Raw genomic sequence first — 21,225 nt, 5'->3', positions numbered from 1 at the left:
ATATTAATCTTTTTTACATATTTAAAAAATATTAATCTATTAATATTTATTAGATATGAAAGGTAAGTGACATACGTATTTAAATTTTGAATACAATCGATATAAAATGTAGCGGTTTTTTTAACGTCATATAACGCTTGAATTTGACTTCAGTAGTAGGGTTATAGAACCGCGTGAACATTGTTACGTAGCGATTGCGCCATTCTTATTTTGTAATTCTGAATTAAGAGCGAGATTCAAACCGGCTAAGCATATACATAATTTTCGTATCGGACATTCACTATTTAAAATATTAAAAAATTATCTTGAAGACAAACTGTTTTATACATCGCGCCACGAGCAGAGTAATCTGGCGCTCTACAGGAACCTACCTACGCCTCTTAAAATCTCTCACATGCAACATCGATATATCGAATTCGTGCGCCATATTAGTTTGCCGCCAATGTAATGCGTCGCAATGAATTTGTTGCGCGTCTTAACCGTCGAAGCAGTTGAACTTTTTTGAAACGTGTAGTTCTTGGATACAGTTTATAGTACATTTTCTGGGTACATCTGCATTTGTTCAGTAATTTTTGTTATCAATATGCCAAGACAGTGTTGTTTTCTTTGTGCTACCGATGAAGGAGTTTTTTTAGATATAACAACGGAAAACAAACAACTGTATCGAAAACAATTCGAAACTTGTTCACTTGTTAAGGTACTTGGCTACATTATTTCAATATGTTTATAAATCATATAACTTCTGACGTTTTTTGATGCTTATAGAACTTAATTAAATTATATGCACCTCAATATGTTCTATGGTCACGGACTGATGAAAATATAAACAAGCATGAATTTAATTTTACATTTTTGAGGTTGTAGTTAACAATAAAAGTAAACATTCGTTAGTATTTTTAGTAATAGTTTGCCCACTGCACTTTACATTAGCAGATAATGTAAACAGTTATTGTTTAATTCATTATTTCGTACAGGTTAACTGGGAACATTTTTAGAACTCAGAGTTTAATTTTAGTAAAAGTCCAAATAGTTTCATCTTATGCTTACCTTTTAGAAATGATGTTTTCTTGTAAATCGTAATATTTATGGTTCTTTTATGCTGGATTTTGAGGTTCTGTTAATTACAAATAGTTTTGAGTTAAATATGTACCCACAAATTTGAGTCAGGTCCAAAAATTTTACTTTAGGTATTTGAATACTGCTCGTAAGAGGACAATGTTTGATTAAATATGATTGTGATGTACTTGGATTATATAATGTAGTTTTGAATCTTAGAATGATATTAGCAGGATTAATGTACTTTGGGCTCCAAAAAAATCAAACTTCGTCAAAGTAGTATTTGGCTCTTGAGTCGTGTAATTTACTTCAATTCAACATTGTAAATAGATATTGTTATATCACATGTAAAGGAAATTAAAAATAATAAAGTACCTATAAGATGTTCAGATATATTGAATTAGAGCTTGATTATGCTTGGAAGTATTTCTTAAGTTACAAATGCTGTTCAAAGTCCAAATATATTAGCGACTAGTGATTTTCTTTCTGTTATGTACTTACCAGTTTGTTCAAAACTATCTTTGAATTTACATGTAATACTTCTTACTAATTATTTAACATTTATACAGGTACCAACATCAGATCAACTTCCGACCAAACTTTGTCACAAATGTGTGTATGAACTAAATCAATGCAGTAATTTTATAGAAAGAGTTAAACGTACCACAAGAGCTAAGTCAAGAAATCAGAAACCATGCTGCACTTTATGCCACTACTCTTCAAGAAGCGAATTAATTTTTGATTTTAATAAAGACCACAGTTTACATAATAATTCATTTGACAGAGTCCAAACAATTTTTAATTATGATGTAAGAAATATTTGATATACTACTATAAATTTTAGTCATTTCCTTATTTCCAATATTTTATCAAAATTAACATTATAATGTTTCACAGCTTAAAAGTTTCAAAGCAGCCTACAAATATATATGTTTGTCTTGCCGATATACATTAGATGTATTGCTCGATTTAAAGAATGTATCTAAAGAAATTTCTACCAAGATAAATGATATAATCAATGAAAAGATTGATTATGTAAATATGCCCAAGGTAAGGTTTTATTAAATATTGTATTAAATTATGCGTAGAGTTTATTTTCTATACTATTTGTATCATTATAGATAAAAACCAATGTAGTAAGTCGTAAAACTACAACTACTGAATCTGCTAGAACAAACTTGTCCGCAGAAAAACCTGCCTTAGAAAAATCTGATAATGAATCTACCAAAGTAATGCGTACACGGGCACGAAATAATAAATTAAATAATAATCAATCAAACGAAAAATTACAATCGCGAGTTTGCGATGAATGCCATAGTTCTGTTAAAGCTGGGGATAATCTGTACAAAGTTCATAAAACGAGGAACAATATTTGCAAGAAGTGTTGGGTGAGAAGGGGTCTCGATAAAGATGAAACCGAAAATCAAATACAGCAAAATGGTACAGAAACTAAGGTTTGTAAAGTATTTTTGAAAGATGTATTGAAAGAGACAGAACTAAAAGAACAAAAGCGGAAAACTGTTAACAAGAGACACGTAACGGTGAAGAGCATAGAAAATGAAAGTAAGTCTAGCAAGGTAGTTGACACCAGAGGCAGTGAAAGTAAGCAAGGTCAAAAGCGTTCTATTTCGACCGTGGAAGATGAAGAGAAATCGGCGAAAGACGAAGTTCCACAGACTAAAAAATCTAGGGCTAACGTACAATCGGATCACGATGATTCCAAGAAATCCGAGGAGTCAATACAAAAAGAGCCAGAAACAAAAAGAGTCAGATCTAGCACTCGCATCGTTCGTCAAAATTCTGAGTCAGATTCCTCTCTGGTGAAGAGAAGAAGCGAAAGAAGTTTAACCAAACAAAAGCAAGCAGCAGGCGCATCGTTATCTGACGCGGACGTTGACACTAAACGTAATCGCAAAAAGTTGAGAAGTATTTTAGAAGGTAACGCTGTGATAAAGAATCTAGATTTAACCGATGAATCTTCTTCGAACGAGGACTCCGCAAAGAGGAAACGAAGGCACACAAGCACCTCTCCTGACCCGCCCAGCAAGAGAAGTAAAACAGTTTCTATTAGAGAATCAAAATCTCCTGTTACTAAATCAAAAACATCGCAAGAATCGCAGTCTTCTGAATCCGACACCAACGATGTACTGTTCCACACTAGAACATATGTTTGCGACGAATGCGGAGCTAGTTATGAAAATAAACTACTAGGTTTGACGCACAAATTGACACATTACAGTCGTCCGAAATTGAAATTAGAAAAGATGAAGGAAGATGCTATAAAGAAAGACACAAGTACAAAAACGGATGAGCCACCTAAAGATCAGTCTGAGATAGCAATAAGTGTAGATGACGACGAGGAAGAATCAGCGAACGATGCAGATAACGCGGTTGAAAGCACGGAAGATAAAGCACAAGATTCTAAAAAGGATGCGGTGGAAGATGCCATTGATATGGAACTAGTTATGAAAGAATCTGATGATGACGTCACCGAAAAGAAAGCAGAGGAATCGCAGAGAGAAGAAGAAGAAGTAGACACAGCAGTGCCAGACTCGCCAAAAGAGAAGGAAACTGAAACTAAGAAACAAAAAAGAAGTAGTTACGATAACAACAATAAGAGTAACAACAACGACGAATCGGAGGAGAAAGAAAGCCCAGATTCAAAAGGGAAGAAGAAGACCTCTCTCAGTAGTGTTGAAGAAACAAAAGAAAAAGAAGATAAACAAAATGCCTTACTTAGTGATAATGAAGATGTAGCAGAAGAAAAAGAAAATGTGGAAGAAGAGCAAAAGCCAGAGGAAAGTAACGTAGTCAACAATAAAGACGACGAAAAAGAAGATGAAGATGCGGGCGATAAAACTACAAGAACGGAAAGGAAAGACAGTAGCGAAGAAGAACCAATATCTTTAGGAATATGGGAGCCAGAGGCCGAAGTCACTGAAAGTATAAATGAATCAGAATCGCCGAAGAGTTCTAAAAATGAGGTTACAAAGGACAAACTAGAGTCTTCTAAAACTGAGAAAGCAGAATCTTCTAAAGATGATAAAGAGGAAGAAGAGAAAGAAGCCGAAGAGACTGTCATAGACGTGGAGAGCAGCGGACAAGAATCCTCTGAATGTGTGGAGATAAAAGAGTCCGGTGACGACGATATAGAACAAATAGGGAAATTAAAAAAGACTATAACTAAATCTATTATTTCGGAAGAAATAATAGTAACAAAAGAAAGTATCACGATCGAGGAAGACGACATCGAAATCGAGGGCGAAAGCATCTCAAACACAACAGTCACTAAAGCAGAAGAATCAACCGATTGCGCTGACGCCGCAGCAGAGGTTCTACGCGAGGTCATCGACTTAGCGAGCGCCGAAGTTCAGAAACGACAAGAGGTTACCGAGTTAGACAGCGAAGAGGATTCTAACGAGGTAGAAACATTAGAAAACATATCGCGTGAAATACAGAACAGTGTCGAAGTACCGCCTCTCGATTAAAATTGAAGTGGAAGCAGTATATACGTTTGAAAGAATATTCGTCAACACATCTATCACCATTTTTCTATAAAAATTGTGTACAAGTTATGTAGATGTACAATTACAGATGCGAAAGATAAGGGTATAAATGTTTCAAGTATTCAGCGAGGTGTAGCGAAATCTCGCTATATGGCCCTGGGAAAAACAGTGAAAGCGATAAGATGGTATAGGGATACTATCGCAATTGATAATTTGCAAATTTACTTTTAATTTTTCAAATTCGAAAATTTGGAAATTTATGTGGAAGGAAACTTTCAGCGGGCAATATACAAGGATGCCATAGAGCGAAATCACGTTATGTGGGAATAGAATTTTATGAATCTATCCGTTTAATTAGACAAATATTTAGTTTGTTTTCAAAATTGCAAATCGTAATTATAATCGTGTTCGCATCTGTTTTCTTGTAAACTTCTGATTCTAGATGAATCTTGAATTTGCTCGTCGTAGTGATGGCTTCTGACGCGCTGTTTATGTTCCAACATTATGTTCGTTTCAACTCTGACCTCTAAACGGGTAGATTCGTATCACGTTTCCTACAGTAGCTGTATTTTATTTTACTAAAAAAATAGGGGAGATATAGGAAAAATTCATCATACAGTATTCTTGATTGTACGGCAAAACATCACACGAATTACTCAAATTTTTACTTTGATTAATTTTCAATAATTAGATCTTTGATGAATTTTCTACCGTTCACGACATTGTTCATAGCATTGCACATAGTTCACAGAAAAGTGACAGAATAAATAAATCTCAGCAGTAATGAATTTGCTTTGCTTTCTTAAATTAACTGTAATTAGCCCTAACTTTTAAATATGAAAATTTCTAAAATTTTGTATTTATTCACTGCAAAATATGTACAAATTATTTTCCAGTGCAATTTCTCAGAGGATATTAGTGCAGAGACTAGAGGAACTAAGAACAGCTGTTTAGTTTTATACAAATGCTTTTAAGCAGAATAGTTGCCATTGCTGTACTTTGTTACATATTTCAAATTACGTTTGTTAATCATAATTACTTTCACGTATCATAGCGATTTTATTAGTACAATTAACTTTTAGTACACCACATTTTTGTTACCTATTCCCTTCAAGTTATTCTATTTTCTTTTTAATTTAGTTCTCATACTGATATTATATTTTATAGATTTTGCTTGGTTTTAGCTTGATTTTAAGGAAGAGATTTACCTATGTATTATACAAAACAGTATCACTGTGTTGATATATGAAAGTCGACGGGATGTGATGGGCAAATTTTTAGAAGTTCATGGGCATAGTTTCTCAATTTAAAGTTTGAAAGTTTCCATCCATCACCATTCAAAATGGCGGAGTGTTCAAGATGTGAGTTCTATTATCAAAAATATAATTAAGTATTCATTTTTATCCCACCGTCCATAAGGACACACATGATTTGCTCATCACGATGTAGTGTCGTTAACAGCTGTTTCTTATATTTATACTTTTTCTTTTAACCACGTAACACTTTAGAGGCCGTCACATCTTAATCTACATTTATTTTTAATTCACAAATTCTTCAAATATAATTTTATCGTTAGACATAAAGTTAAATTTGCAAGAGTGAAGAAATGTGGCCCTCAAAGTGTTATTAAAGTTGATTTGTGTTCAAGTCGTACGTTCGAAGAAAGTGTGGTGTTGCGAAGATGAGAAAAGTTTCTGTGTACAGCTGTCGAGTTGCAGAAATGAAATTATTGTAGAAAATTGTACGAAACGCAGTTATTTGCGAGTTAAGGCCATGACATTTCTCGACCAGCGTCGTTTCTTGATAATATGGATGAAATGGTATCCAACGAATGTTCGTGCGAGATATCCAATTCTGATTTATCGTCTGAAATATAAAATGGTGGGTGTAAGTATAGAATATTTTTTGAGGTTTAAGGGAATCAGTATACTATGGAACCAAGGAAATGTTTGGTTCACAAATTGAAAGAACAAAAAAAAAAATTTATAAAAATATAAATAAGATTTAGTAATACGTTAATAGTTAAGCATTAGTATTTTATTGTTTATTAAAAGACATTATTGATTTGACAAGATTTTAACGTTTTAAAAAAGATATACATTTAGCACAAGAAACAGTGGCCATATTAATGTAATGGTCGATATATTAAGGATCGAGGTTAAGGAATAACTTGTGTAAAATAATTATATATATACATACATATACATACGTATATATATAAATTTAAAAATAAACTTTGTATATATAATTGTACCGACGATTAAGAAACTGATTGAGATTTATTGTTACCTTGTATTTTCTCGGTCCAAAAGTTTTCCCTGCAACTTTTCCATCGACAGATTTTCAAGGTCGCCTCTTCATCGTACTCACCGCATTGTAATAACAAATTGTAATATTTCTTGATTCTCTCTTGCCCTGTCGACAGATCTTATTCTTACATTTTTATTCTAATGTATCGGCTCATGGAAGAACTAAAGTATGTAATTTCTACGTCTACGCGTATTTTTAATGTTTGTTTTCACGTCTTGCAGTCACGCCTGTTGCACATTGTTAGATTGTAAAATGGAACATAGTAATAAACTAGTAATTGTGTATTTCTAAAGGTGCATTTTATTTGATCTGCAGAAAATTGTCCTTTCAAATGTTTCTAATGTTTCAAACTTTAATATTTGAACATTTCAAGTTTATAACTTGAAGTCTCTTTGAAGTTGCTAACTAAGAAATTGTATCTAATTGTGTATTTCTAAAGGTGCATTTTATTTGATCTGCAGAAAATTGTCCTTTCAAATATTTCAAATTTTTCAAACTTCAATATTTGAACATTTCAAGTTTGTAAGTTGAAATCTCTTTGAAGTTGCTAACTGAGAAATTGTATCTAATTGTGTATTTCTAAAGGTGCATTTTATTTGATCTGCAGAAAATTGTCCTTTCAAATGCTTTAAATGTTTCTAACTTTAATATTTGAACACTTCAAGTTTGTAAGTTGAAATCTCTTTGAAGTTGCTAACTGGGAAATTGTATCTAATTGTGTATTTCTAAAGGTGCATTTTATTTGATCTGCAGAAAATTGTCCTTTCAAATGCTTTAAATGTTTCTAACTTTAATATTTGAACATTTCAAGTTTGTAAGTTGAAATCTCTTTGAAGTGGCAAACTGAGAAATTGTAACCAGATAGTGTTAAGTGAAGACGTTAAGTCCATTGTTACAATTCAAGACAAGTGACGTTATTAGAGACCTTGAGAAACTCCTGCGATGCATCTAGCGAGATCAGCCTCTTGAGAAGAACCAAGTTCATTGTACATGCACAAAGCACTCTCCAAATGGGCAGTGGATAAACTCATTTGTCCCTGTGTTACCATTAATTGTTATTACTAGTCACAATCTCACTATTCAATTTTATGCAAAGTCTCACCCTAAAATAATAACACTTCATTCATTCATTCATTCATTAATGAAGTTATTATATTACCTGACTCAAGTAATGTTCTCCGGTATAGTAATGCGCATCAGCTAGTTTGTCTTTGTATCCGAATTTCTCAGCGTTTTCTCGGTACAGACGCAAGTGTTTTTCGGTATGAACATGGTCGTCTAATTCCTACAAATATACGTGTACTTACTACACGTATAAAAAATAAATACGTGTAAAAAAAATGTATTACTTTGTACGTAAATGCTAGTTCCATGTGTCCGTTACAAATTCCCTCCGCATCTGGGATCCTCTTCGCGATGGCCAAAAATTTGGAGAAACTCTGCAGAGCTCGTTTCACATCGTTCTTCGCGAAGTAACTCTTTCCGAGTTCGTAAAGAGCTTCAGTGATGTATTCGTTGTTACCGGCTATAAGTACAGATTTTGTATTAATACAATTATTCGTTATTACCAGCTATTAGATTAGTATTAGTACAGATTTTGTATTAATACAATTATGTAAAATATTAGGTAATACAATTATGTGGAATATTAACTAAAGAAAGAGATTTCCATCTTTAATTCTATTGACGTGACGTCGTGATACAACGTAAGAAGTAAAGTTTAATTTTTACATTAATTAATTTCTACATACTCCTTTAATTTCTTCTGGAATGTTTTCTTTAGTTTTATTTTTTGTGCATTATATTATGTTTTTAGAGCGCTAGCAATTAAGTTCATCGTTGATTACGACAGACGCGGAAGAGGAAGTCTTCTTATCAAGAAAAGTTTCTGTGCCTCTGCACAGAAAAGAGTTTTACCATCCGTGGCTCTCTCCAACGCCTCAATACAAGCATTCAAAGCGAAATCAGGATCCTCCGAACGTTCAGCTCGAGCGAGAGTCAGCAACGCCTTATACAAAAGAACGTTGCATTCGATGAAGATGGAACGTTGCTTTTCGCACAACTGTTTCGAGGCATTCCATACTTTGTTCTCCGACGCCTCGCGTGCCTTCTTCACGTACTCTAAAGCTTCCCTCGGATTCTTCACTGTTAAATTCAAGATTTGATGCACATTTTAATTGGATTGCAATTATGGATTCAGTAAGAATTGTTATTACTAACGTTCGTGAAAAAGGAAACGACCGTACAAGTAACGTATCAGAGTTATCGTTCGCAGATTGTCGTTTCCGATGGCTTCTGCGGCTGTGAGGGCTGCTTGGTAGAGGCGCTCGGTCACCCACCACCATTCCCAGCCTTTCGATTGGAAAAATAGAGCGACGTCGAGAAGGGAGATGGCTCGTGCAATGTAATCACCTGAAGAAGTTTATCAATTAATTTATATATTGGTTAACATAGAGTATTTGAAACTAGTTAGAAATAAAAGATGGTGTCAGAGTCGACGTTAACTCCTTGCTGTATTTCGACGAGTCTCACTCGTGACGCACTTCGAACTCAAACGTGACAAATCTTCCTCAAATGTTACATAAAATTTAGGTCCAACTATAATTTGCATAATTAAGGATCGCTGAATATAAAATGCTTAAAACATTTTAATTTTCTTTGTTTAACATTATAGATAAAATAAGTAGTTTCGACTGATGTATCTGATAAATAAATTGTACAGCAAAGGGTTAAAAGGCTTTGCTCGTGGTTAGGTTAGGTTGTTGTCACGATGTTTAGCATTAGTATTTCTTATAATATTAATATACAAACGCACACTTGTATTATTGTAACATATTCTTCTTAATGCAAAAGGATTGCTTAAAAATTTTTTTAAATTCTCAAATGGTAAAATTAAGACAGAATAGAATTTTGCTACCCTTTGATAGCTTGATACCGGTACCATCTTCATAACCTAACACTCAATGAATACCTTTCCTCCTAGCATTCTCGAACGCAATCAATGCACTCTTCAAACAGGTTATATAATCCATCTCATTCTCCAAATACGACTTTTTCCACATCTTCGTTCCAACCGTTTTCTCCGCGATCTGTTTATCGAGATCGAAAAGTTCCCTCATGAAATACGCCGCTTCGTAGTAATTCTGTTCTTCGAGTTCGAGAAGAATCGCCTTGTGGTACGGTATAAGGTGCCTGTAAGAAATGTAAGTTAAACTACAAAATTTGTTATAAAGGTATTTTGTTGCGTTATAAAATAGTTTCAAATTTAATCTCTCAATCTATGACTTTCTAGGTGCGCAGCTAGTTAATTATTGCTGAAGTATCAAGGCAAACAAAGTTAAAACGCTTAAAGTATTTTTTGTCTTCAGCAATCGTTGATTATATAAATTATAATTAGAGTAGAATGCAAAATTTAATTGCAGTGAAAGAGTCTGGTTTATTATATTCCAACTGTAGTGTGCGTCACGATAATGTACCTGAAGGATAAAGACCTAAAATAAGCATGCCTAATGTACATAATCATGTTCATACAGTATCAAGAGGTTAATGAAATAAAATAGAGGTTAATATATAAAAGAAAATAGGTATAAAAGATATAAAAATGAAGCCATAAATATTTAAGTCTAAAGAACCGAAATCTCTTGAGCTTAATATTTCGAAACCTTCGCACTTCTCTAGGACTGATATCCGGTAACGCAGCTTTCAAATCAGCCATAACCTTCTCTTTCTCGTGCCATCCGGCTTGCGGTAAGGTTTTCAGTTTCCTCGGGCGATTGCCGCTGCATTCGTTGCTTTTGCTGTCGGAAGTACTCGACCATTCTTTATAATCCTTCCTCAAAAACTCGACGATATCGTACTTTCTCTCTGTTTCGTACTTCGTTGCCATTTTTTAAAAACAATTCACGCTTTCAGCGACGTGGTACTTTCGAACTTCTAACCGGAAATGCGGTCCTCTACAATCATTTATACAAAAGAAAAACTATATCGGTTAACGCAGTCATTGATAATAACAATAATAATTATTATTTATTACTTTTTAACACTGGGTTTACGGAATGTATATAAAATTACAGAATTATTTTAATACATATTAAATATAATTAAACAAATTTTCTTCAAAAGCTTTGAAGTATTGAAATATATTAATAATAATTAAACACTACACGTTATATTATATATATATCATATTTTCATTTCTTGTAGTGTTTAATTATTATTTATATATTTAATTATTAAAAATATTTCAATACTTCAATGCTGTTTAAGAAAATAGACTTCAATATACATTTACTTCCTTCAATGGATAAAAGTCCGTACAAGATAAAATAAAAATGCAAACAATTTTTATAATTTTCCTAAAAAAAAATGTGTCAAAATGACACATCTCATAAACCCAGTATTACAAAGAAAGAGAACTTTTCTTCTAAGGAAAAGTTTGGGAAAAGTACCAAGACTTAATTTGTATTTCGCAACACAATGGTTGTATAATTTATTGCACAAGATAAATATTAATGTAGGAAATAAAATACAACTATATACGCGTTATATGACCGTCGACAATATACACAACATTTACATACAATCATAATATATAATTCGTAAAAGGTTCACCGCGCATGCGACGTTCAAATCGTCCGCGCGAGGCCCACCAATTTTTTCTTTTAAATAAACGTTTCTCCGTGATAATTTCGTACTTTTAAGCAGTGGCTGCCACGACTTTCCTGGGTTCGAGCCTGACCTTGAATCCCTCGGCTCTCTTCAGAATGATATCAGCCTGCAGCCTGAAGTCGGACTCCTTGATGTCGGATCTGACACGGAAGTTTCTGAGGATGGTGGACAGGACGATCTTCAACTTGAGCATGGCGTATTTACGGCCCACGCACGATCGGGGACCAGCCGAGAATGGCACGAAAGCGTAGTAATGACGGTTCGCGGTCTTTTCTGGCAAGAAGTTGTCAGGGTCGAAGGTGTCGGGGTTCGGGTAGATGTGGGGCTGTCTGTGCAGCTTGAAGGTGGCTACCACCACTGTGCTTCCGGCGGGGACGGTGTAGTCGCCCGATGCTGAAAATTTTTGGGAATGTTAGTTATGTTTGCAATTTTAATATTGTTAGCTGTGCTTGCAATTTTAATTTTGTTGGCTATGTTTGCAATTTTAATTTTGTTAGCTATGGGATTGTTAGGACTTTCAGGAATGTTAGGATGCAGGGATTTTCGAATAGGAAAATATAGATTTGGAGATTTTAGGCTTTCTGATTTGGGTAACTCGAGAAAGTGGAAATTTCAGAATTCTTCAGTTTGGAGCTGTCGAAAGACCGAGTGCAGTATTTCTGGATCTAGGGATTTTCGAATCTGAAGATATAGATCTGGAGATGCTAGGCTTTCTGAATATGGGTAACTCGAGAAAGTGAAAATTCCACAATTCTCCATCTTTACGCAATCGAAAGTTCAAGTGCAGTATTTCTGTATCCAAGGATTCTCGATTCTGAAGATATAGATCTGGAGATTCTAAGCTTCCTAATTTAGGTAACTCGGAAAAGAAGAAATTTCAGAATTCTCCATCCTTGCGCCATCAAAAGTCAGCACACTTCTCAAAACTCTCCAAAGTGGGAGACTTTGAGCTTCAACGATCATAGCAGTGACCCTTATAAAATCAACCAAAGTAGGATACCAACCTAATTTCACGTCCGTCTTAATTTCACGAGCGATGATCGGTACAGGTGGATACATGCGAAGCGTCTCCAGGAGGCAACGTTCAAGATACTTCATTTGCAAAGTATCCTGGAAGGTGGCTGGCCTGTCGCTGTCGCCGAAGATCTCGTCAAGTTCTTGGATCACTTTCTCTTGGATATCTGGGTGGCAGCCCATCATGGCCAAGAAGAAACTGGATCCAGAGGCGGTTGTGTCGTGTCCCTGTTGAATGACAATATTTCAATCATTTTGCTCTTTCATCAATCTCTCTTTGAATCATTGATATCTTACCTCGAACATGATGGTGTCTACTTGTTCCTTGACTTCCCGATCGGTCAGCACGACACCGTTTTCACCGGCTTCGATCAGCAGGTCGAGGAAGGCCTGTCTCTTCTTCTCACCGACGTCGTCTTCTACGTCAAGATCGTCCTTGAGTCCGGCGGACTGTCCGAATGAAACTCCTTCTACGGAGGTGGTCTGAAATGAAAGACTTAGTGTTTCAATAAACTGTAGTGTTTTAATGAGCTATAATGGGGCACCATAGACATCTCTTTTTACATTTGATACACTTTAATTTTATTATATTTTGACTGTATTTTGTATGGACGTGTTTTGGTATATATTGTTGTATTGTTGTATTTTGTATGATTGTATGATTGCATTATTGTAGGATTGTATTTTGATATATATTGTTGTGTTACTATATTTTGTATGATTGTATGATTGCATTATTGCATGATTGTATTTTAATATATATTATTGTGTTACTATATTTTGTATGATTGTATGATTGCATTATTGCATGATGGTATTTTAATATATATTGTTGTATTACTATATTTTGTATGATTGTATGATTGCATTATTGCATGATTGTATTTTGATATATATTATTGTGTTATTATATTTTGTATGATTGTATGACTGCATGATTTTATTTGTCACAATGTGTCATGGACATACTATGCGTCCAAGACATGAGCTTCAAGAATTCAGAACAGCAGCTGTACTCTGTATTATACTTTGATCTAATGATCTACTTTGATCTAACTGATGTGACTGCCGTAATTAATTGTTCGCTCCTCTTGAAAATACTCATGTAACAAGAAATACGTTTCAAAGGAATACGTATGAAATCAATAGCAGTTAAGCTTTCAGTGTCCTGCCAGGATCTTTACCTTGGCGTCGCTCTTCTGGTTGCTGGTGTCAATGATGTTCCTCTTTCCGCTCTTGTATTCTTCCTTCTTACGCTGGATAACTTTCTTGGTGAGTCCATGGATGATTTCGAGCAGTTTAATCTGATCCTTGCCGTACTTGGTCAGGTTGAACAGCCAGTCGGGCCTGAGCCAGATCTTCGTGTGACGGAGATGAAGAATGTCGCACATTCTGCAAAAAATAATACAAATTAACCTACAGTCACAAAACAAACCTCATTCTGAAATTCTGATTTGGTATAGAGTTGCAATAAGAAATTTTATTTTATTTTCATAAGGAATCTTTTCTTCCTTAACTTTTCATAAGGAACCTCTTCCTTAACTTTTTAGAAGAAACCTCTTCCTTAACTTTCTTTTCATAAGAAATTTTTTACGGAACCTTGCAAAAATTCCTGTATTAGTGGAAGGAAACTATCCGCGTTACGCAACGTCGGTTATAGTTCATATACTATGACTGCACTTTTAGACATTAACAAACTTTCTCTAAAGGAAGAAAGCGTTTGCGTAAGGCGCAAGGAAAAACGAATACGTACTTCATCACAGCCATAGCGTATTCGAATCCGCTGCGGTCCTGTGTAGACTTAGAGACACCCATGGCCGTTTCCAGCAGGATCTCGACGGTCAGTTCGGACATGTAATGGTGGCAATCGAATTCCTTGTTTCCTTCTTTGCGCATCTTCTCGACTACGGCGCGGGAGTTAGCGTTGAACAGGTCGATGAAACTCTTCAGGACGTTCAAATGGAAAGTTGGGGCGATCAGTTTGCGATGGGCACGCCATTTTGGTCCTGTAATTATCGTTCAGTTAGTTTCGTTAGTTTCAGAAAATAAAAATTGGAAATAATTGAAATAATGACTGTAAGTGTTCGATGGATTTCTTTGACTCAACCTCTCTATTTCTCTATCAACCTCTCTATTCCTCTATTAACTTCTTCATTTCTTTAAACAATAAAATGCTTTAAATGAATAAAAATTTGTTCGATGGATTTCTTTGACTAAACCTCTCTATTTCTCTATCAACCTCTCTATTCCTCTATTAACTTCTTCATTGCTTAAAACAATAAAGTGCTTTAAATGAATAAAAATTTGTTCGATGGATTTCTTTGACTAAACCTCTCTATTTCTCTATCAACTTCTTTATTTCTCTATCAACCTCTTTATTTCTTTAAAGAATAAAATGCTTCAAATGAATAAAAATTTGTTCGACAGATGAGTAAAGAGTTTGAGAGTAAAAGGAAGCTTCGAAGAAAATCGTGTTCGGAAGAAAGCTACGCTAGGGTCATCGATTAAGTAACAGCTGTTTTGCTGTAAGACAGAGAAAGAAAGGGAGATCGAAAGCATTTGCGCTAAGTTTCCTGTTCTCTGTAGAATACGTTTTATGGGGAATTCATTGTCGTATAAACAATATTTAGGTATTCTTATACCTAATTAGGTATATTGTTCTTGTATGGATATTTCATTTTTTTTTAGTGTTTTAGTATTTTAATATTTTACTGTTGTACTATTTTATTGTTTTGGTATTTTACTATTTTTATATTCTAATTCTTTATTGTTTCGTTAATGCATTATTCTAATATTTTACTGTTATGCTATTTTACTGTTTTGCTATTTTGTTGTTTTAGTATTTTACTATTTTAATATTCTAATTCTTTATTGTTTCGTTAATGCATTATTCTAATATTTTACTGTTATACTATTTTACTGTTTTGCTATTTTATTGTTTTAATATTGCACTATTTTCATATTCTAATTCTTTATTGTTTCATTAATGCATTATTCTAATACTTTACTGTTATACTATTTTACTACTTTGCTATTTTATTGTTCTAATATTTTACTATTTTAATATTTTAATTCCTTATTGTTTCGTTAATGCATTATTCTAATATTTTACTATTATACTATTTTACTACTTTGCTATTTTATTGTTTTAATATTGCACTATTTTCATATTCTAATTCTTTATTGCTTCGTTAATGCATTATTCTAATACTTTACTGTTATACTATTTTACTGTTTCGCTATTTTATTGTTTTAATATTTTACTATTTTCATATTCTACTTCTTTATTGTTTCATTACCTTACTATTCTAATATTTTACTACTATATTGTTTTACTCTTTCTCAATTTTAAACTACTATTACTATAACACTCTATTGTTACTCTATTATATTATAATCTTAATGTTCCATCATATTATAGTTATTTACAACCATAAGCACCAATTAGCAAAACAGGAGTTCCGCAATTATTTTATGAACCCAAAGATACAAAATCAACGAAGATAATAAACCATTAAAGAGCAATTAGAAAACAATGCGTCGTTAATCAGAACTCTATAAATCTAAAAGATATTCAAATCGATCAATTAGTGCTCACGGCGTTCATACGACCGTCACGGCGGCCATATTGGAAAAAATGTTAAGACCACGAGCGGCAGATTAAATCACGTTCTTCCTGTATTCTAATCGTTTCTAACGAAATTTCTCTCTCGAAGTTTACGCCAATGAATGCACACGTGCCAACCCATTCGGTTACGTGTTACATTCTGTTACGTGTAACAAGAAACGATCGAGAAAGGAAAAAAAGAGTCTATCACGACAGTGGGAAAGTTACGATAACATACTATCGCGAAACTGCATCTTTCACCGGGGTTACACGATGTCATTTATGTTTGCGTGAAGCTATGTTTCCTTTTGCGTGACTTTTCCATTAATGATAATTGGAAATTAAAAGTTAGCAGGTTGTATATCGGTCACCTATGACTGACATCAGAAAAAGAGATTGCATAGCGTTACTGTAATAAACCGGTTAATAGTTAATGTCTCATGTCTATATATTTCGTGGTGATATAACATGAAAACAAGAGTTCGAGATATTTTTAAATTACCTGACTCACATTTTAAATTCGAGGCCAAAATCAATCAAATCAAATTTTAAATAAGAAGATATTTATATTCATATAAATATTTGTTAATATATTTATAAACTTTACGATATTTTATTTATCATTTATTTTACCAAGTGTTTATCTGAAACAAAATTTATTTGAAAAACTGAAATTGCAACATGCAGAAATTTTAATACTCGAAGAAAAAATTTGTCGACGTTTTAAAACACAACGAATTTCAAACACGCTGAGGTTTTAATAACAAATATAGTGCAGTTACAACACAGATTGCATTTTAACTGAGTATTCAAAATTTGTGAAATATTTATTGTTATGAAAAAAGTGACCTAAATACGTACCAGTAGAAATGAGAAGACCATCTCCAAGCCATGGTTGGAAGAACCTGTATTCTGCAGATTTGTCGATGTATACGTGGCTGGAGAGAATTACTTCAACGTCGCGTGGGTCAATCAAAAATACTACCAATTTAGGTCCAACCCATAGCCTGATAACGTCTTGGTATTCGAAAGACCTTCTGTAAACGTTTTGGAAAATTGCTGCAACAAGAAAAGAATGAAAATCAATCAATTATTTTTATATTCATTGTGTAATGCGTTTTCATCAAAGATAGTTGTTATAATAATTAAAATATATCTTGTCAGAATATAGTCTATAATATGATGAATATAATACTACACTTTTTATTAATAAATTGAGTAGCAGCAAAGATAATATACAATTATAAAGATATGTAACAAAAGCTAGTCTATAACATGATGAATATAATACTACACTTTTATTAATAAATTGAGTAGCAGCAAAGATAATATACAATTATAAAGATATGTAGCAAAAGCTAGTCTATAACATGATGAATATAATACTACACTTTTATTAATAAATTGAGTAGCAGCAAAGATAATATACAATTATAAAGATATGTAACAAAAGCTAGTCTATAACATGATGAATATAATACTACACTTTTATTAATAAATTGAGTAGCAGCAAAGATAATATACAATTAAAAAGATATGTAACAAAAGCTAGTCTATAACATGATGAATATAATACTACACTTTTATTAATAAATTGAGTAATAGCAAAGATAATATACAATTATAAAGATATGTAGCAAAAGCTAGTCTATAACATGATGACTATAATACTACACTTTTGTTAATAAATTGAGTAATAGCAAAGATAATATACAATTATAAAGATATGTAACAAAAGCTAGTTTATAACATGATGAATATAATACTACACTTTTATTAATAAATTGAGTAGCAGCAAAGATAATATACAATTAAAAAGATATGTAACAAAAGCTAGTCTATAATATGATGACTATAATACTCCACTTTTATTAATAAATTGAGTAGCAGCAAAGATAATATACAATTAAAAAGATATGTAACAAAAGCTAGTCTATAACATGATGACTATAATACTACACTTTTGTTAATAAATTGAGTAGCAGCAAAGATAATATACAATTATAAAGATATGTAACAAAAGCTAGTCTATAACATGATGACTATAATACTACACTTTTGTTAATAAATTGAGTAGCAGCAAAGATAATATACAATTAAAAAGATATTCAATTATATTCATTGCTTGAAAGAGATTCAAGTTAAGATCAAAATGGCGGTCGTGTACGTACTGTCAGAGCTTCCCAGAAGATCCAAAGCGTTTCCAATAACGGGCAACGCTGGAGGACCGGGCAATTTTTCTCCTAGTTCGATCAAATGACGTCTAGAGATTCTGAAGTAGATGAGATATAAAACGACAGCGGGAATAAGAAGAGATAGGAAGACAGTGGTCGCCGAGAATCCGGAAGCCGCAGCAACCGATCCGGCAACTATTTCCGGTCCAGCTGCAGACATGGTTCGCTTTTTCTGAAAATGTCAAAATTTTAATTACGTTTTAATAATGTTATACTTCTTCCAGCTATGAAAATTATTATATTGATTCGAGCAATGAAATATTGAATTATCTGATTGAAATATTTTATTGTTTCGATTAGATGAAATGTTGTATTCAATATTGACTAAACATTAACTTGAATATCAAATATTAAACCGATTAAATTAAATCAACTATTAAATCGATTAAATTAAGTCAAATATTTAATTCAATATAAATTGAACATTAACTCGAATATCAAATATTAAATCGATAAGATTAAATCAAAATGGAAATTATAAATTGAAAATTGAATATCGAATAGTTGGTTCGATAAGAATTTTTTATTTTCTGTCAATTGTATGAATTTATTTTATTAAATATCACGCGGTCACATCACTGGAACGTTTCACATCACTCCGAAGTTCAGAAGCAGAAAAGTCACATCGGTCTCCACGAACGTTTTAACCCTAACGATTACTCTCACCCAAGTCACGTTATAGTAACCAGATCTAGTAGTACTAGTATGATCTCCCACCAGAAATGATCAAAGTAATTATAAAAATTATTTACCAATTCTAAATGAAAATATTGTAACTAATATAATCTGATTCAGTAATTTTGAATGCAATATGTGATGCACTTAACAAAACCCAATATTGCAAGTAAAAAATGCTACAATTAAAATTCACTAAACACTTGACACTTTTACTTACAAAAGTACCAGACGCGGAAGAAAATTCTACCTAACAAAATTCGACTCGACGAGTATAAAAGTCTTCGACGAAATGAAATGTTCGATCCACTTCTCGGTCGATTTATGAACGAGGGTTATGAAGTAAGGTTGATGCTGATTCGATGATAAATAGAATTCGTCACCCACCTATGTACCTGTACCACTAACACGATCAGTTCTTCTCGATGAACCACCACCGAACTGGTTGACCAACTTTCGTCCGATCTCTTTTATAACCGGGCCTTTCTACGACCACCCCTACTTAAACGGAGGTTCGTCATACTAATTAATAGCTGCGACATGCATCTATTGGAATCGATAATTACCTTCTACGTACGTCACATTACTATACACAATCAAACTAGCCGAATTATTGTCATTTTGCTTCAGTTAAGCCGCCTTCTAAAAGGCAGCTTTTAACATTTCTAGAAAGTTGTATAATTTTAATGTGATGAAGTTATTTTTATGTAATTGCGATTCAGATGGGTTCCATTAACCCTTGGATAGCGGAGTCGTATTTTTGCTGACTCGCTACGATTTAGAATTTAAGTTTCATTTAAAATTCTATTCTGTTTGCTATATTTCTGAGGTACGTGTTTTTAACGGAAATTATTATGACTGTCTGATAATTATATACTTTGGGAGGATTTAATGGATTATTAGGCTCTTTTTAAATTAACGAAGTCTTCATTGGTACTGAGACTTCTTTTATGTTTTTAAGGTACTTAGATACTCAAGATATTTAGATTCTCAAGGTACTTGTATTCTCAAGGTACTTAGATTCTTAAGGTACTTAGATTCTTAAGTTACTTATGCTCTCAAGGTACTTAGATTCTCAAGGTACTTATGTTCTCAAGGTACTTAGATTCTCAAGGTACTTAGATTCTCAAGGTACTTAGATTCTCTAGATACTTATGTTCTCAAGATACTTAGATTCTCAAGGTACTTAGATTCTCAGGATACTTAGATTCTTAAGGTACTTATGTTCTCAAGATGCTTAGATTCTCAAGGTACTTATGTTCTCAAGATATTGAGATTCTCAAGGTACTTATGTTCTCAAGATACTTAGATTCTCAAGGTACTTATGTTCTCAAGGTACTTATGTTCTCAAGATACTTAGATTCTCAAGGTACTTAGATTCTCAAGGTACTTAGATTCTCAAGATACTTAGATTCTCAAAGTACTTATGTTCTCCAGATACTTAGATTTTCAAGGTACTTATGTTCTCAAGATACTTAGATTCTCAAAGTACTTATGTTCTCCAGATACTTAGATAGATTCCATCAAATTCTAGACTTTCTATAAGCTCTACATTACTGTAAAAAATAAAATACATTAAGTAAATCTTTTAACATGTTCAAATAAGTAAAACTACACAAACTACAAGATAACATAATAACAAATATAAGCAACTCCCTTCAACATCATTTCATTTAACTTATATTTAAATCCCAACTTGTAGACTTCTTCCTCCAGTACTTAAACTAATAATATTCCAATGAATAACATATTTTTGTAACCTTTTTCATGGACCTTCTATAGGTTCTCCTTAACTCCTGATTTCCCTCAAGGTTCTACATATATTCTTACACTCCTCAGCTTATACTGAAATGTAAAAATTTTTTGGTCTCTTTCTACTCTTTCTCTGGGTTATCCTTAAATTTTCTTGAAGCTCTCCTTGTCTTTATAAACTTGTTCAATATAAGGTTCCTTCACAGCGTAACACAACATGTAGTTAAAAATGTGATCAATTGGCTTTTTCATAATACAACCTCATACTTGTGCCATGATAGGAGAACCATAGTGAGACACACAGTGTAACAATATTTAGAACCTAGAAAACATAATTTTCTAATAAAAAACAATTCTACATTGCATTTAATTATTACAAATAAATAATGTACTGAGAATATAC

At 33.1% G+C, this 21,225-nt stretch overlaps 4 protein-coding genes and 1 long non-coding RNA gene across 10 annotated transcripts in view; 2 read left to right on the top strand and 3 right to left on the bottom strand.

Annotated features, from left to right (window-relative positions):
* The first annotated feature begins 284 nt into the window (after nt 1-284).
* LOC100875307 (uncharacterized) lies at nt 285-7,164 on the top strand. The gene is made up of 4 exons (XM_003705331.3): nt 285-697; nt 1,626-1,865; nt 1,954-2,106; nt 2,178-7,164. Exons 1-4 carry the CDS (start codon nt 584-586, stop codon nt 4,542-4,544), a joined length of 2,874 nt encoding a protein of 957 aa, XP_003705379.2. The 5' UTR covers nt 285-583; the 3' UTR covers nt 4,545-7,164.
* Nucleotides 5,598-10,762, bottom strand: LOC100875418 (uncharacterized). 3 transcript variants are annotated; one of them, XM_012290068.2, is made up of 9 exons: nt 10,535-10,762; nt 9,844-10,064; nt 9,093-9,284; nt 8,790-9,017; nt 8,222-8,397; nt 8,032-8,157; nt 7,798-7,909; nt 6,852-6,977; nt 5,598-6,428 (listed from the first exon to the last, which is right to left on the bottom strand). In XM_012290068.2, the coding sequence occupies exons 1-9, from the start codon at nt 10,756-10,758 to the stop codon at nt 6,328-6,330; spliced, it is 1,506 nt and encodes a 501-aa protein (XP_012145458.2). In that variant the 5' UTR covers nt 10,759-10,762; the 3' UTR covers nt 5,598-6,327. The 3 variants fall into 3 exon arrangements, 2 of the variants coding, with proteins under 2 accessions (XP_012145458.2, XP_012145459.2); XR_013037341.1 differs by lacking the exon at nt 7,798-7,909; XM_012290069.2 differs by lacking the exon at nt 7,798-7,909 and having other exon boundaries at nt 5,598-6,977.
* LOC143264009 (uncharacterized) lies at nt 8,392-14,996 on the top strand. 2 transcript variants are annotated; one of them, XR_013037346.1, is made up of 3 exons: nt 8,392-8,585; nt 8,689-9,071; nt 9,148-11,538. It is a non-coding gene; the product is annotated as an uncharacterized LOC143264009 (long non-coding RNA). The 2 variants fall into 2 exon arrangements; XR_013037348.1 differs by lacking the exon at nt 8,392-8,585 and adding an exon at nt 14,982-14,996 and having other exon boundaries at nt 8,956-9,071; nt 9,148-14,630.
* Nucleotides 11,331-19,586, bottom strand: Cyp4g15 (Cytochrome P450 4g15). Of its 2 annotated transcripts, none has more exons than XM_003705355.3 (8): nt 19,458-19,586; nt 18,333-18,567; nt 17,023-17,220; nt 14,308-14,560; nt 13,739-13,946; nt 12,852-13,037; nt 12,545-12,782; nt 11,331-11,933 (listed from the first exon to the last, which is right to left on the bottom strand). In XM_003705355.3, exons 2-8 carry the CDS (start codon nt 18,553-18,555, stop codon nt 11,569-11,571), a joined length of 1,671 nt encoding a protein of 556 aa, XP_003705403.1. In that variant the 5' UTR covers nt 18,556-18,567; nt 19,458-19,586; the 3' UTR covers nt 11,331-11,568. The 2 variants fall into 2 exon arrangements, with proteins under 2 accessions (XP_003705403.1, XP_012145465.1); XM_012290075.2 differs by lacking the exon at nt 19,458-19,586 and adding an exon at nt 19,291-19,431.
* The window catches only part of LOC100875530 (cytosolic carboxypeptidase 2), a 13,618-nt gene continuing 11,850 nt past the window's right edge, over nt 19,458-21,225 (bottom strand). For both annotated transcript variants that reach the window (XM_012290072.2, XM_076529015.1), the window contains exons 19-20: nt 20,831-21,144; nt 19,458-20,626 (exon numbers count right to left, since the gene is read on the bottom strand). The gene's annotated coding sequence lies outside the window, so the exon portion shown is untranslated. The remainder of the gene's footprint in view (nt 20,627-20,830; nt 21,145-21,225) is intronic.

This window comes from Megachile rotundata, chromosome 1, assembly GCF_050947335.1.
Source record: "Megachile rotundata isolate GNS110a chromosome 1, iyMegRotu1, whole genome shotgun sequence".
NCBI classification, from domain to species: Eukaryota; Metazoa; Arthropoda; class Insecta; order Hymenoptera; family Megachilidae; genus Megachile; species Megachile rotundata.
This window is presented reverse-complemented; position numbering and strand designations above follow the sequence as displayed.